Source organism: Centroberyx affinis, unplaced genomic scaffold (assembly GCF_046629955.1).
Source record: "Centroberyx affinis isolate AG114_WGS23_722 - 3 ecotype Tasmania unplaced genomic scaffold, CSIRO-AGI_Caff_v1 ptg004665l_1, whole genome shotgun sequence".
In the NCBI taxonomy this organism is placed as follows: domain Eukaryota; kingdom Metazoa; phylum Chordata; class Actinopteri; order Beryciformes; family Berycidae; genus Centroberyx; species Centroberyx affinis.
The window spans coordinates 22,247-34,095 of record NW_027282255.1 but is presented as its reverse complement, the minus strand read 5'-3'; the positions used below and the strand labels follow the sequence as shown (position 1 = coordinate 34,095).

The 11,849-nt window shown below is 44.2% G+C and overlaps 1 protein-coding gene across 1 annotated transcript; it reads right to left on the bottom strand.

Annotated features, from left to right (window-relative positions):
• Window positions 1-361: 361 nt before the first annotated feature.
• men1 (multiple endocrine neoplasia I) lies at window positions 362-11,544 on the bottom strand. Its single transcript, XM_071544783.1, has 10 exons — window positions 11,472-11,544; window positions 9,670-10,160; window positions 9,171-9,379; window positions 8,043-8,171; window positions 7,060-7,100; window positions 6,811-6,898; window positions 6,515-6,651; window positions 4,050-4,194; window positions 2,787-2,960; window positions 362-1,849 (listed from the first exon to the last, which is right to left on the bottom strand). The coding sequence occupies exons 2-10, from the start codon at window positions 10,103-10,105 to the stop codon at window positions 1,268-1,270; spliced, it is 1,941 nt and encodes a 646-aa protein (XP_071400884.1). The 5' UTR covers window positions 10,106-10,160; window positions 11,472-11,544; the 3' UTR covers window positions 362-1,267.
• Window positions 11,545-11,849: the final 305 nt, after the last annotated feature.

Sequence of the window (11,849 nt, the reverse complement as noted above, 5' to 3'; positions counted from 1 at the left end):
AAATACTTTAATGTCACACAACTAGATAGACACACATTTGAGCCACAGACTCCCATTTGATCAGATTTAGTCCCAGTGATCCATATGGGCTTTTTTAGTTGTTGATTTAGTATTGAACCATATAGGCTGTCTATACTGTACATGTGGAGATAGTAGAGGTGAAAGTGAAAACCAGGATTGCATTCCTATACTTTCTCTGAGATCATTTCAAGCCAATAGTAAAATTCCACTATTTGCTGGGACATTTTTTGCAGTGTAAAGCCTCCACTTCAGTTCAAACACCTGTGAACCCAGAGCCTTACTGCCCCCCCTGTGTGTGCCATACAAAAGTAGACTCCCATCACATTACATTTTCGTCAGATCTTTATTACTTGCAGATACAAAAAAAACAAACAAACAAAAACACAAGTTATCAAGCAAATACAACGCAGCAGGGCCACCTAAAGTGGTTCCCTTTCAACAGTGCATGGTCTTTCTGGTCTTCTCTAATCATTAGAAATAGGCCTACCTCAGCTATTCTCCAAACTAAAGGCCACCTACATTAGAAAATAACAAAGGCAAAGTAAGGCAACATATAGCTAGCGAGAGATAAGCTGTCGATAGAGCAGAAGTGGACAATGTTACATGGTAACTATCCTAAATAAATCACTTCCAAAGGCTTCAGTCAAACTGATGAGTGGAGGACAAATTGAATGGTTCAGAATGGTACAATGTGGTATTTACACACTTAACACGTAAACAATGTATTCCAAGTGTCATGTTGCTCATAATCCCCATTACTTTGGCTTGCAGAACTTCAAAACATCCACATACATGTCAATGAGAATTCAATAGTTAGGTGTGCAATTGCCTGTCCATTTAAACCACAAATTAAATCATGACTGAATGTTCACAATCAACCGTGAATGAGGCAAAAAGGTACCCAGAGAATAATATCACGGTAATTATTGAATTACGAAGATGAAACGGCCATTACTTCAGTTCAAACTTGATATGCGATGTTCGACTCGACTCGAGATCCATCCGTGCGAGGAAAATATATTGCGAGGAATTTATGAGGCTGATGACTGAAAGGAACTTCTGGATGAAAACACTGGCAAAAAAAAAAAAAACGTTCACAAACAAAAACAAAAAGCGAGGTGGGTGTGTTTTTTTTTTCCGTGTGTCTGCGTTGCCTTTCACAGTACGATGGAACGACGTCCTACCAAAGTCTTAAACAATCCTCCTACGACAATCACAAAAAAAAAAAGAAAAAAAAAAAAGAGGGCTAGAGCGATTTGCGCTGCCGCTTCATGAAGGACATGGAGTAATCCCCCGCCGGCGTGCTCTTCTGCCTCTTCATCTGTACCTGCGACTGGGCGGTGAGCTGCAGCTTGATGGCGCTGGAGTTCACCTTGGCCGCGCACAGCAGCCCCTTCATGCCCTTCATCTTTTCGCTCTGAAAGACCACCACCGGGCCGGAGGAGGAGGAGGCGGAGGAGGAGGAAGGCGGAGGGGGCGCCGCCTGCTGCTGGGACGGGGGCGAGGCCGACGGGTCCGGGCTGGGCGACTTGGCTTTCCCGTCGGCGTCTCCGGCCCGCGGGCCCTGGGAGGAGCGGCGGCGACCCCCGACCTCGCCCGCCTTCTTTTGAGGCTGCTGGGCCGGCGGCTGGGTGGGGGGCGAGGCGGAGGCCGGCGGGACGGGGGCGGGGGCGGGGGCCGGGGCGGAGGGGTGGGGGGGGCTCTGCTCGTCCAGCTTGGACTCCCTCCTGGGGCCTCGGCGGCGGCCCTCCCGCGGGTCGTCGCTCGACTGGTCGTCGTCGTCCTGGGACTCCGGCTCCTTGGTGATGATCGACACCTTCTGACGCACCTTTAGAAGCAGACGTGAATAAAGAGATGAGCAGAATGAGCGTGGAACTATACGGTGAAATCAATATCATGATAATCACAAGGATTTTTCTCGATATCAATATATAATCACGATATGGTTCATGTATGCAAAATCACGTTAAATAATCAAATTGATGTTCATCTCATTGAACCGAATGGTAATGTTAGGTGTGATGTCAAACAAAACAGAAATATTCAAATAATATTCCTACCATACCTCATTTTATGAGAGTTTTTAAGTAAAATTTGCTTGTCATCATCAATTCAGACAGCAGAAATGTGTGTCACGATATCAAAATATCTTCATATCATCACGATATGATTCCACTGAAAGACGATAAACGATAATATTGAATTATTGCCCAGCCCTACGTGGAACTATTTTCACTTTAGCACTTCATTTAATAGGTATAGTGTACAATACAACACACTCATTGGCACTGCTCTTACCCAATCGTTTCGTCACATCTTAAACTATTGTTAAGATGGCCTAACCAGCACAGTGAATCTACATTACAGGTAGTTAGTGACTACTTTAGACATCCTGGGGGTGTGAAAAAAACGTCACTAAACCCTGAGAGTCTGAAATCATTTCTATGCTGAGAGAAGCCAGTCTGATGAATGTCCCTGATCCCAGCAACCAGATTTCGTGGGGCAGGATTAAAAACCTATCAAAACGTGACCTCATTTTTCAATATTATATTGAGTTGGAATAGGTGTGTCAGTCAATTCCTTTAAAAAGTCAAGTGCTTTTATTTGAATAGTCCAAATTTTGTTTTTATTGTTTCAATTAGCCTGTGTGTGCCCCCGTTTGTACTCGATAAATAAAGGTCATTATAATTGTTATTGTTCTGTTCGAATACCTTTGATGTAATGGTTTTTGATGTTCAAAGGCAGAGCTATTCTGGGTTTCTCACCTGGGCATCAAAGCGGCTGAGAGACTGGACCAGGTAGGTGGCCCAGCCGACGTGGAGGACCGGCGTGGGGCTGCCCTCCTCCCATTTGCAGATGCCGTCGTAGAAGCGCAGCAGGTGGGCAAAGCATTCTGGGTCCTGGAGGGCTGAGAAGACCGCCGCCTGCTTGGGCTGGTCCTGAGAGAGAGAGAGAGGGGGGGGGGGGGGGGGGGGGGGTAGAGAGAGAGAGAGAGGGGGGGGGGGTAGAGAGACAGAGAGAGAGAGATGGAGAGAGAGAGAGAGGGGTAGAGAGACAGAGAGACAGAGAGAGAGAGAGAGAGAGAGAGGGGGTAGAGAGACAGAGAGAGAGAGAGACAGAGAGAGAGAGAGGGAGGGTAGAGAGACAGAGAGAGAGAGAGAGAGACAGAGAGAGAGAGAGAGACAGAGAGAGAGAGGGGTAGAGAGACAGAGAGAGAGAGAGAGAGAGACAGAGAAAGAGAGAGGGAGGGTAGAGAGACAGACAGGGAGAGGGGGGTAGAGAGAGAGAGAGAGAGAGAGAGAGAGAGAGAGAGAGAGAGAGAGAGAGGGGGTAGAGAGACAGAGAGAGAGAGAGAGGGGTAGAGAGACAGAGAGAGGGAGGGTAGAGAGACAGAGAGAGAGAGAGAGAGAGACAGAGAGAGAGAGGGGTAGAGAGACAGAGAGAGAGAGAGAGAGAGAGAGACAGAGAAAGAGAGAGGGAGGGTAGAGAGACAGACAGAGAGAGGGGGGTAGAGAGACAGAGAGAGAGAGATAGAGAGAGAGAGAGAGAGGGGGGGTAGAGAGACAGAGAGAGCGAGAGAGAGAGAGGGGGTAGAGAGAGGGGGGGTAGAGAGAGAGCGAGAGAGATGGAGAGAGAGAGAGAGCGAGAGAGAGAGAGGATAAAGAGAGCGAGAGAGAGAGTGAGGGGGGTAGAGAGACAGAGAGAGAGAGAAGGGGGGGTAGAGAGACAGAGAGAGAGGGGGGGTAGGGAGACAGAGAGAGACAGAGAGAGAGAGAGAGAGGGGGGTAGAGAGAGAGAGAGAGGGGGGGGGTAGAGAGACAGAGAGAGAGGGGGGGTAGGGAGACAGAGAGAGACAGAGAGAGAGAGAGAGAGAGGGGGGGTAGAGAGAGAGAGAGAGAGAGAGGGGGGGGGGTAGAGAGACAGAGAGAGACGATATAATCTATCAAACAGGTGAACGAGACTGACTGCAACCGATGTGATTTTTCAGGAGAGGCCAACAGGGGAGGGTGGGGTCAGAAGTGCGTTACCTTCTCGGCTCCTTCCCCCCCCTCTCCCCCCTCCCCGGCACTTTCGGCGGCAGTGGTCGTCTCCTTCAGCAAGGTGGGGATGACGTCGTTGGCGATGTCGAAAAACTCCTTGTAGATCTCCTCGTCCTCGCGGAAATAGTTATAGCTGGAGGGGGCAAAAGAGGAGAAAAGAGCGGGTCATTCATCATGGGGCAGTGACGAAGCAAGTTAGTGAATAATTGCTCAACCGGACATTTCATAAACGCAGACAGCATCAGGTTAAGAGAAATGCCGGACAGAAAGCCTGGCACGGTCACCGTTATTTGGTTATTGCTCACATCCCCTTTTACATCAAAAATATTTCACCATAGGTTGACAGTTTCCTTTACAAGGGGTTACAATTGAGATAATGAAAATAATAATAACAATACTGAAAATAACATAAATAACACAAACATATCAAAACAAAACTAAACATGAGCTATATACAAGTTCACCTTACACAGACACACATATTCAGTCCAATATACAGAAAAATATCCATATTATTTATCTAAAAATAAAAGTATATGGTTGTTCCATTATCAATCCCAATGGTCCCCTATAGGGCTGCAACTAACGATTATTTTCATTGTCGATTAATCTGTCGATTATTTTCTCGATTAATCGATTAGTTGTTTGGTCTATAAAATGTCAGAAAATGGTGAAAAATGTGGATCAGTGTTTCCCAAAGCCCAAGATGACGTCCTCAAATGTCTTGTTTTGTCCACAACCCAAAGATATTCAGTTTACTGTCATAGAGGAGTAAAGAAACCAGAAAATATTCACATTTAAGAAGCTGGAATCAGAGAATTTTGACTTATTTTTCTTAACAAATTACCCAAACCGATTAATCGATTATCAAAATAGTTGGCAATTAATTTAATAGTTGACAACTAATCCATTAATCGATTAATCATTGCAGCGCTAATCCCCTATTGCCTCCATTAATGGTGTCCATCTTTCTATCAACAACAACAACTCTATGCAAGTCAGGGCCCGGCCAATGGGTGGACAGAGGAGTTTTGGAAATGTGGGACCTACGCGCCGTTACAGCAGCCCAGACATACCGAGAAATGAACTTTGCTGCATATACTCTAAACAGAATCCACCGTTATGTATACACACACACACACACACACACACACACACACACACACCGCACGCCATTTCCCCTTTTTTCTCGATGCTGAGCAGAGGGCGAGCTGCAACTGAGGAACAATGGTGGGGGACAGGAAAAAGGAAGCCGATGGACGGGGAGGGAATGCGAGGGTTTCGCCTGGATCTTTTCCCTGCCGCCTGGTCGGTCAGCGCCGGTATTTTTAGTCTGTGTGTGGCTCGTGAAGAACATGAACAGTGTGTTTAAAGGGGAGGAGAGAGAGAGAGAGAGAGAGAGAGAGAGAGAGAGAGAGAGAGGAGGAAAAGCCGAGGATGGAGAGCTGAAGGACGCTTCCTGGCCGAGCCGAGGGCAAACCACACCCTCCGCTGCAAAAACTGGGACTGGGACTTCTCCGAGGTGGGAATGTGACAGTGGGTCTTTCAGAAGAGAAAGCCGTTACTCTACACAGGCTCAACCAGAGATAAATGCAAGCATCATGTCACAGTTTAGGGAAGTAAATACAGGAAGCCTGATAAAAATGCACTTTGTCACCTTGCTGCTCGTTTGACAGCTCCGAGTGATAAGATCAGTCAGCAGAGTCAGATGTGCATTCGCTGCCATCTTGTGTTAGTGTAGTGACATAACAACTGAAGCTGGGGGTTATTTGAGAGAATATATAACAACACTGCTGCCTGAAAACCATCAGGGGTTCGAGCCGTTCACTGTCAGTTGACTTGACTTTGAAGATCGCTCCATAGATGCAATCAGAGCCTCTGGCCCCGCCCACAAACGGTCAGAATACATCGGCACATCAACTACTTTTTCCAGACCTTGATTTGTTTTGAAGATTTTGTCTGGTGTTCAATATGATTTACGCAGATAGACATCTTGCCCCTGCTAACTAGGTCATATCACTGTATAGATGAAGATTGTTCTTCACAGCCACAAATATCAGAATATGTGAGATGATTGGCAGGGTTCCTACACGGTTTCCATTTTAAAATTCCATATTTTTCCCAGACCCTGTGTTCTTGACCGGATTTGATTTTGGTCAGTATTTGATATAATGCATGCTGACAGCAGCTGGGTGATAAGAGCGTCCCTCTATCTGAACATTATTCTTCACATCAACAAAAACTGTGGACTCAAAGTGGCTCTACAACAACATAAAAGCTAGAATTATGTGTGTATCGGACCTGAACCGCAACATTTTCCATACTTTTCCAGACATTTTTTCAAGACCTGGAAATGATCAAATTCATTTTTAACACTTTTCCAGACCTGCGTAGGAACCCTGCATCCCAACCAAGTTGATCGCAGTGTGAACAAGCAGTCGGTGTTGACTCACTCCTGCATGACCTGAGCTGCCTCTGCCCAGGCCCTGAGTGCCTCCTGGACGTCCCGATGCCTGTAGTGGAAACCGGCCAGGTACATGAAGGGGTAGATGTGCTCGTTGTTGTAGTGCTTCTGAGCAGAACTCACAGCCTGGGGAAGACCGAATTGACACAGAATAAAAAATTAACACTATCTGACAATTTAGAAAAAACAGAGAGAAGAAACTTACTGAACTAAGCATTCATACCCAATTCCTAGCCATTCCATATTCACCAGCATGACTTGGGGAATACTGTTGTACAGACTTACTTTGAGGTGGATTTTGAGGGGGTTCTCCTTGCCTGGGATGGGATCCTGGTCCTCGAGGTCTGCCAGAGTGCCCATGGCCATGGGATATCTGCAACACAATACAGAAGGAGGCTTAGGACCACAAAGAGACCGTATTGAATTAATTTAAGAAAGAATCAAATGTCCGACGACGACCTTATGGGCAGAGGCAAACAAAGCACATTCTATCACACACACATCTCATTCCTTACCAACTTCCCAAACTCTCACCTGTCCAGGTCTCCTCGTTCATAGAGCAACCAGAGCAGTTTCTGTTTTACCATGCACAAAACAAAAGAAAGAAGAAGAAATCAAGAGATCAAGAGTGAGAAGAGACAGATCAGGAAAAAAAAAAAACATCCCACAAAGACGTCCTAGTGCTGACAGTGTTCCATCATTCAAATATTCAAACATTCATCCCATGCATTATTTCTTGGTGACTGATTATTGCGGTCGGCCCTGGTGTTTGTGTAAGATGATGTCTGTGGGCAAAACTGGATCGCTGCATCAGCAAAATAGTATCAGGATACAGCAGAGGAAATTAGATTATAAATAAGAAAAGAGCAAATTTGCAGTATCAAATATAATGCAATGAATTCTCCTGAATGTATCAAGAACATATTAAGTAGAAAAGCATGAGCGATAAGCATGAAAAAAAATGTGGATTACAACTTTATGAGGGTGTGCAAAATAAATTCAGTAAAATATACCAAGAAAAGAAAATAAAGCAAAAATAAAGCAAATACACCAAAAATGAAAATGAGAAAAACTACAGATATATGCAATATGTGACAAATAACAACCAATATGGGAACATGAGAAATATGTGAATATTTATAATAATGTTAATTCTTTTAAAAATAGATTGGATAAATTCTGGTCAACAAAGGATATGTTGTATAATTATAAAGCTGATTTGTGATTATTTGTGATTATCTGTGAAATTATTGTGATTTAAAAAAAAAAAAACTATATTGTGGTATTTTTTTGTTGTTGTATGGTTGTTTGTTTTTGAGTTGTAGAGTCTGGTGTGGAGGGTTTATATCCTGTACCAGAAAATTTTCAATACATTTCAATAAATGTGAATTTACAGGTTATATACACAATGTGTAAAATACAAAGCGTATTTACTTCATTCATTGCTTCTGCAAAGAGGGAAGAAAAAATAGATGTATATCACATTCTACTACATGCTATGAGCGGTCAGTGTTCACCTGTTGCAGCTGTAGTAGCTCTGAGCTGTCAGTGTGCAGGTCCAGTGAGGGGTTGATGGCACAGACCATGAAGGCCACCTCCATGTTTCTGTTACATTTCATATAGGAGCCCTTCAGGTACAGCCAGCTCTGAGGGAAACACCAACACAGGCGGGGCGGGTAAACGGGTGATCAGTGTTCATGCCTAAATCCCCCCGTTTTATTGCAGATAGCTCAGTCTCAGCCTGGATGCTGTTTCAAGGCAGACAGCTCAAGATGAGTGACAGGTGTCGGGGTTGGAACTTGACGAGGGCGGGACTAAGAATACACTTCCTGCCTCGATATGACAGTTGCACCACGGCTGAATCTCGTTTTTGAGCTTTCATGCTCCCTCCTCCGCTCTCAGGGGAATCACCTGCTCTACCCGGATGTGTTAACACCCACCCCAGAGTTCAGTTCCACCATTATCCTCCCCCTAATTTCTTTATTTGAATTTCCCATAATTCTGTGCGAAATTAAAGCATATTATAAACTTTTGAATATTTTCTTGACTGATGGCGAACATGGGTGGAGGCTAATGTAAATGATTTTAATCTTTACTCTTGAAGTATATTTTATTCAAATTGCTGGATAAGTATATTTTATTCAAACACATGGCTGAATTGATTAATCGCAAAGATTCTTTTATATTGTTTCTTTATCTGTTAACCTATTCTATATTCTTTTATGTGTTTGATCAGTGCAAAATAAAGAGAAGTTATATCTTCTAGCCCATGTTATGCAGCCTATTTTCTATTTCATTATCATGATTTTTCTTTTATTTGACTGAGGAATATTGTACAATGGTCAGAGCATAATTTGATTAAATAAATAAATGCAACTGATGCACTTATTCCAGTAATTGTTTTATAACTGGCCAATATGAGGCTGCATGAATAACTGTAAATTGAGTAATAGTTAGATCAGTGCTTATATCGGCCAATCTACATAATAAAGTATCTGGCACTTGTATCAGTTCTGACAAACCTCTTGTATGTTTGGTTGCCATTTTGTAGTCTGAAGTTTGTATAATGTTTGAGTATTTCTTCAAGTGTTGAGAAAGCACTTCATAGCGTTTTATTATTTCAGGGAGACGGAGGCGTGCCTCACCCTCTCGCTGACTCCCGCCGTGACCGTCTGTCCCCGTCGGTCCTCGTTGCCTTTCCCGTGCCAGGTGACCTCGGCCGTCTCCTCGCCGTTCTTGCCGAAGATCACCCAGGCGTGGTCCTCGGACAGAGCCAGGTGGACGTCCTTCAGCCCCAGCACCTGGCAGGCGGCCACCACCGCGAACGCCACGCCGGAGCTGTCCAGCTTCGTGCCTGGGTCAAATATGAGAAATAAGGAGTTAAATTTGACAACAACAATTAACTATCTACATCTAAGTATGGTTGGTAAGTTAGTATCCCATAATGGTCTAAATTCTGCTTCAGATGATTTTAAACCCTGACAAGAATAAAATATTTGGGAAAAAAATACTGAATTCTACAATTTCTTAGCATGAAAACTCAATCCAAAAACTGAACCCTATAATCACAATAACCACTATCTACCATACCAAACAACTTGATGTCCTCAGTCATATTACATACTGGTATGTGTAATGCCGTACCAGTGATGAGGCTGAAGAGAGACTGGATGTGGGCCCGGTCCTTGAAGTAAGAGCGGCTCAGGCTGTTCCAGATGACGTCCGACACTTTCTTCACCAGTTCCCTGCTGGACCCTCCGGCGATCCGCCGGTACTGGGACAGGTCCACCGCCCCGCGGATCTGAGCCGTGAAGCGCTCGTGCAGCGCGGAGATCATCCCCAGCTCCACTGTGGGAAAGCAGGAGTTGGGACAGTCTGGCTCGAGCGGTTCGAACCGCACCCCGGGAACGTTTATGGGGATGACCCGGTTCACGGCCAGGAAGTGCTCGACAAATCCCAGGACTAAGGAGAGGAGGGCCAGGTCCGGCTCGGGTTTCCGGAGCTCAGCGTCGAACAGCTGAACCACCCCGTCGATCCCCCGCAGGGGAAAGTGCTTCTTCTGGGCCGAATGCAGCCCCATGTTGTCGACTGTCACTCAAAAGTCCAATGTAAGGGTGTTCTCCTCACCTGCAGTGCTGAATGTTACAGACCAGTGAGCTCAATGTAAATATAATACTAGCCTTCATATATTTCATTCACTCTTGTATTATTATATACTATACTATATATATATATACTATACTATATGGAGAGGATGCCATACTACACTCCAGTTCAAAAATATGTTAATTTAACATTGCCTTCCTTATCAGCAAATGTTACATACCTTGTAAAATATGATGAATTATATGATAAATTAAATTTACATAATAAAATAAAATTCCAATCTTTAGAATTGACTTGCCTGTTATTCCCACCAACTTCTTCCACAAAAACACATCATTCTGGGTTGGTAGTGTACAGTAAACCAACTCGAAAAGTAGAAATTTAATAGATTTAACATCTGCCTGGTAGATCACATGTAAGCCGAATTTACCAGTAGATCCTAACGACTTGTAAAAGGTCTTTAATCATGCTCTGCCACGTGTGTACTTTGGCCGATAAGCAAGGCAATATAACTGTCAGATTTTTGAATGGACTTTGGCGTACCGTTATCTTTTCTATGAATAGAGGTAGCGGGGCTAACACACTTTCAGTTTAAATTATCACCAAAAATCGATTCGTCCTCATCATGTGGACTACCTGATGTTAGAAAAATATCCGCACACGTCCTCCTCTGAGACCTTGACCCACGGCTAGCCTGCTCTTGTTGTGTAATGTTTGTTACATCAACAGCGTTAACAAGAACTGTCTGGCGCTTAGTGGGCGGGGCACTGCTAATGCTACTGCTACATAAGCAGCTGTAAGGCGAAGATACACATATGAGTTGTATAAGGTTTGGCGTAGCGATAAATACACTTAAATATAAACGCCACTTGAAAAATGGAAAGGGTATATCCATTATGGGCATAAAGGCTGAAACATTTCGGCCAGGTCCTGCACGCTCTCTGTGAGTGCATTAGTTAGCTAGCCTGGTTGGCTGAAGTCGGCTAACTAGCTAACTTTACTAGCTAGGTGGGCTTGTTAAGGTTAGCTTGCTGAATAAGTAGAAGTACTGACTTGTTTAAATAATTCCAAGTCGTGAGATTCAATACTGAAATAGAATAGCTAGAAAATAAAGCAGGCATGGCAACAAACAAGCCAGCTGGCTGGGTAACGACTGTTGTCAGGGGTTAGCTAACAAGCTGCTAGTTAGCTTGTTGGGTAGCTAACCTTAACACTTTTGGATAACGTTAACCCGGCTAGCTCAACAAATTTATGGAGTCTCAATATCAAACATTTATGAGTCATTCTAAGCTCTCAGCAGCATAGATTTTGACCAGTGTGTTAGATAGGATATTACATACCCGCTCTCTCACAGCCGCAGCCACATGTTTTTGTTTGTGTCCCCCTTCTTTTGCCGCGCAGTTCAGACAGCTCGAAAACCAGTCGGAGTACGTTGTAAGTGTATATGTTTGCGTAATACACCAGATTTCATAACAATACGTCGGTTGTGGTTGAACGCTAATATGCCAATCTCCATTCGTTTTAGATCTACAACCCTGCGCTTACGCTTCCCTCACATGCATGTTGGGAAATGTAGTCCATCGGATATTTTGGCAAACATCCCCAGCAGAGGGCAGCATGGTAGCGTGACATTGATACATTGTTACAAAATGGAACAAAGGTAAACATTACATAATGGAAAACAGACCACAGTAAAATTATTCAATTAAAAAAAGATA

Excerpts from the sequence above, each read along its gene's own strand:
- men1 (XM_071544783.1), bottom strand. The coding sequence starts at position 10,105 with ATGGGGCTGCATTCGGCCCAGAAGAAGCACTTTCCCCTGCGGGGGATC. Across the intron at positions 9,380-9,669 it reads TCTCTTCAGCCTCATCACTG|GCACGAAGCTGGACAGCTCC; the intron begins GTACGGCATTAC and ends TATTTGACCCAG. Across the intron at positions 2,961-4,049 it reads GGGGGGAAGGAGCCGAGAAG|GACCAGCCCAAGCAGGCGGC; the intron begins GTAACGCACTTC and ends TCTCTCTCTCAG.